Here is a 5,064-nt window from a genome sequence, read left to right on the forward strand (position 1 = left end):
TGTGTTCAAGACCAGCCTGAGTTAGAGTCAGACTCCATCTCTAAAAATAGCTGGGCATTGTGGCAGGCACCTGTAATCCCAGATAATTGGGAAGGAGACTGAAGCAAGAGAATCCTTTGAGCCCAAGAGTTTGAGGCTGTTGTGAGCTGTGATGCCACGGGACTCTACCGAGGGTGACAAAGTGACACTGTCTCAAAAAAACAAAGGAAAAAAAAACCATTGAGAATTCAGGAGTTGTTACCTCAGCATAACAATCTGAAGAACACACTTTAGTACTACTATTGCTACTCAATTCAACCTGATGGGGTTAAAGTACCATGTCTCTTTAAAAAGTCAAGTGAAAAACAAAGTATTCAAGAGCCACAAGGTGGTGCTATTTCTACAGTAATTTGATGACTTTTGAGTTATGCTACACATATTTTATACATACTTATATATCTTCTAAGAGATAAGAGTCTTGCTCTGTTGCTCATGCTAGAGCACAATAGGGCAATCACAGCTCATTGCAACCTCAAATTCCAGGGCTCAATCTTACTACCTCAGCCTCCTGAGCAGTGAGGACTAAAGGAGTATACCACCACCAAGCCTTGCTAATTTTCTTATTTTTGGTAGAGACAGGGTTTCACATTGTTGCCCAGGCTGGTCTCAAATTCCTGGCCTCAAGCAATCCTCCTGACTTAGGCTCCCATGGTGCTGGGATGATGGAATGAACCACCACATCTGGCCAGTTTTTTTCCCCTTTAACCTTTGAACTAGAAGCTATTTTCTTTTGTTTTCTGACATGGCTCTGACTATATTGCCCAGGCTGGTCTCCAACTCCTGTTTAAGAGATCTCCTGCCTCAGACCTCCTGAGTGGTTGGTATTACAAGTGCATACCACTGTGCCTGGTTTAGCTATGCTGTGTGTGAGTGTGAGACAATGTAACTGCAAACTCCTGGACTAATTTTTAAAAATTTTGTATAGATGGCTGGCGCAGTGATGCATGCCTGTAATCTTAGCACTCTGGGAGGCTGAGGCAAGTGGATCGCTTTAGCTCAGGAATTACAGACCAGCCTGAGCTAAAGTGAGAACCATTTCTACTAAAAATAGAAAATTTAGCTGGGCCTTGTGATGGGAACCTGTAGTCTCAGCTACTTGGGAGGCTGAGGCAAGAGGATCAATTGAGCCCAAGAGTCTAAAGATGCTGTGAGCTATGATGCCACAGCATTGTACCAAGGGAGTCAAAGTGACAGACTCTGTCTCAAAAAAAAAAAAAAAAACAACTAGGGATAAGGCCTTATTATGTTATAGCCCAGACAGGTCTTGAACGCCTGGTCTCAAATGATCCTCCCACCTTTTTAAAGTACAATGTCTCTTTGGTAGGTACCTTAGCCTACCAAAGTGCCATGGTTATAGACATGAACTATACCACACTCGGCCAGTTATACTTTTTTTGAGGTGAAGTAAGTTAGCAAAATGGAATCCTTACTTCTTAGAGTGTTATATAAGGATCACCCAGGTAGTTTCTTATTTCCAGGGAAAACAACCATCTGCGCTATTGCCTCTACAGTTTCAGAAAGAAGTTCACAAAGTTCCTGAAAGAACAGCATTCACAGACCAATCTAGAAGGTCAAAAGGAACAAAACGAAAAAAGCTATAAAATTCCTTTTACCAACATATTTCTACAGTCTGGCCTCATGTCTTTTTCATCTGTTATTAAGGAGGAAATTTCAACTTTGTAATTTGATCTACTTCCATTTTTGATTCTTATTGTTATTCATTTTATAATGAACCCCTGGGGAGAGGGAGATACCATACAGGAGGAAGCACTCCTTTTCTAGGAAATCTAATGTGTGTAATTAAATAATCAGATGACAGTGACCAGCTTTTCTGGCTCAGTTCTCATCCTAAAGGATTTGGCTCTGGGAAGATCTCCTATGGACTCAACTAATCCAGGTTAGGTGCTTCTCCTCGATGCTGTAACATTACCCTATTGTAACAGCCATTTATTCCTGATCCCACTACTGGACTGTGAGAATATAGACCAAAAAATGCAATATAGCACAGTTAGGCCACAGGCTTTGAAGTCACAGATTTGGCATCTATTCTGGGCTTCGCAAATTCACAGCCTGTTTCCTTAGGTAAATTACCTAGCCATTCTAGCCTTAAGTTTCTGCATTTGTGAAACACGGATATTATCTATTTCATGGATTGATCATGAACATTAAAAGAAAGCACTTGCCATATAATGAATGCCTGAAAAATAATAACTATTATTAGTGAAATGAGTTATCTTCGAATTTGGAGTACCTGCCATACAGAACGTATTGAAAATCTATTTGGTTAAAAAAAAAAAAAAGTAAACCAAAAGAATGGTCTTTTTCATATATAATTTTTTTATTTCATTTTATCATCAGATGCTAAAGATCTACATTAATAACTAATTTTTTTTTTGGAGACAGAGTCTCACTTTGTGCCCACCCCCATCCCCACCCCCGAGTGCCATGGCATTATAGTTCACAGCAACCTCAAACTCCTGGGCTCAAGAGATTCTCTTGCCTCAGCCTCCCAAGTAGCTGGGACTACAGGTGCCCACCACAACACCCGGCTATTTTTAGAGACAAGGTCTCGCTCTGGCTTAGGCTGGTCTGGAACCTGTAAGCTCATGCAGTCCACCCACCTCAGCCTCCCAGAGGTCTAGGTTTATAGGCACGAGCCACCATGCTTGGTCCTAATTTTTCTTTTAAATTATTAATTAAGAGAAGATATTTATCAATCTAACTAGAGAAATAATAAAAGTTAATAGAAATAGCTGCAGTCAACCTCACTTATGTTTTATTGGAAAGATGTTAATTTTCCTTTCACATGGTCAATTCTCAAGCACAATTATTGCACTGAGACCTGTTACTTTTGTCTTTTAGTAAACTTGTAAAGCACTAGTTAGTTGAAGTTCTCCAGAGCATTTTATTCTAGATATAATAAACAAGAAATCCACCTACAGGTAGTTGGCAGGAAACATTCAGGTCAGTTTGGACTCACCTTATGGACCTTGGAGATAAGCCTTGTTATTCCTTTCAGCATAGTCCTTGTGCTATTAATAAAAGAAAGAAGGTAAGCCACAGATGGGAAAAGAGGTTTGCAACACCTAGCACCGACAATGGATTAATGTCTAAAACATGAAGAATGATTACAAATTGGCAAAAAATAATGAACAAAAGACATGGACAGGTGTTTCACAGAAAAGAAAACACAAGTAGCTAGGAAACCATGAAAAGACTTTCAACCTGGGCTGGGCGAGGTGGCTCACGCCTGTAATCCTAACATTCCGGGAGGCCAAGGTGGGTGAATCGTCTGAGCTTACAAGTTGGAGACCAGCCTGAGTTAGAGCCAGACCCTGTCTCTAAAAATAGCTGGATGTTGTGGCAGGAATCTATAATCCCAGCTACTCGGGAGGCTGAGGCAAGAGAATCATTTGAGCCCAGGAATCTGAGGTTGCTATGGGCTATGTGCCATGTCACTCTACTAGGGCAACAAAGTGAGACTCTGTCTCCAAAAAAAAAAAAAAAGACTTTCAACCTATAACAAAGCAGGGAAATACAAATTAAAACTATCACAATGAGATACAATTTGCAACTACCATTTTAGGAAAAATAAAAGATAAGACAATAGCAAATATGAAAGAGGCTATGAAAAATTGGGAATTTCATACACTGTGAATAGAAGCGTAAGTACAATTATCTTGGAAAACAAATTTGGCATTATCTTTGCAAAGTTGAATGTATAAGCATATGACTCAGATAGTCTACTCTAATACCGATTCCAAAAAAAACACTTACACTTGCATACTCCGAAAATATGTATCAGAATGTTCACAATACAAGGTGTCCCAAAAGTTACCCCAAAAGCCACCGTACATAGTTAAAGTGGAAAATTATAGTTAAATGTCCCTTTATTTACAAAATATTCATTAAAAAACATTTACAGGCCAGGTGCAGGGGCTCATGCCTATAATCCTAGTACTCTGGGAGGCTGAGGCAGTTGGACTGACTGAGCTCAGGAGCTCGAGATCAGCCTAAGCTAGTGTGAGATGCCATCTGTACATATAACCAGGCCTTGTGGCAGGTGCTACTTCGGAGGTTGAAAGAGAATTGCTTGAGCCCAGGAGTTTGAGGTTGCTGTGAGCTATACCGCCACAGCACTCTAAAAAAAATAATAAAATAAATATACAAAATATTCTTTACATGTTGCTATCACTTTGTAAAATTTTTTCATGAATATTTTGTAAATAAAGGGACATTTAGCTACAATTTCCATTTTCCTTATGTATGACAACTTTAGGGGCAACTTTTGGGACATCCTGTAGTAGAGTTTGAATTATCAAAAAACTGTAACAAAAGCCCAAATGTTCCCTGAAAGAACAGAGATACAGTCACAGAATGGAATACCATAAAGCAATAAAAAGAATAAATTACCACTACCTGCATCAACATGAATCAATCTCAAAAATTAACTGCATGAAAACTATTATATCTACCATCATATAACTTATTTTTTTGTTTAGCAGGTCCAGGTTGAGTTTGAACCCACCAGACCCAGTGCATGGGGCTGGTGCTCTAACCATTTAGCAAAGGCACCCATAAAAAAAGATGGGGTCTCGCACTTGCTCAGGCTGGTCTCGAGCTCCTGAGCTCAGGCAATCCACTCGCCTTGGCCTTCCAGAGTACTAGGATTACAGGCATATCATATAAGTTATGTAAAATTCAAAACCTAATTTTGAGGATACACATATATGTTAGTAAAATTTAAACAAGGCAAGAGAATGATAAAAGCAACACTTAGGAAGGAAGAAAAGGGAAAAGACAGGGGCAGAACACACAAATCAGTAATGATCTATTTCTTTTTTTTGAGACTCAGGCTGTCACCCTGGGTAGAGTGCCGTGACATCACAGCTCACAGCAACCTCCAACTCCTGGGCTCAAGTGAGTCTCCTGCCTTAGCCTCCCAAGTATCTGGGACCATAGGCGCCCGCCACAATGCCTGGCTATTTTTTGGTTGCAGCTGTTACTGTTGTTTGGCGGGCCCGG

General features: G+C 40.0%; 1 protein-coding gene across 1 annotated transcript in view; it reads right to left on the bottom strand.

Moving 5' to 3' along the window:
• Positions 1–5,064, bottom strand: part of DAP3 (death associated protein 3) — a 37,786-nt gene that overhangs the window by 20,265 nt on the left and 12,457 nt on the right. Inside the window, exon 3 of the mRNA XM_012808598.2 lies at positions 3,020–3,071. Coding sequence (XP_012664052.1) covers positions 3,020–3,061 — 42 coding nt within the window. The 5' untranslated portion in view covers positions 3,062–3,071. The remainder of the gene's footprint in view (positions 1–3,019; positions 3,072–5,064) is intronic.

Source organism: Otolemur garnettii, unplaced genomic scaffold, assembly GCF_000181295.1.
Source record: "Otolemur garnettii isolate 467f Iridium unplaced genomic scaffold, OtoGar3 scaffold00091, whole genome shotgun sequence".
Lineage (NCBI taxonomy): Eukaryota > Metazoa > Chordata > Mammalia > Primates > Galagidae > Otolemur > Otolemur garnettii.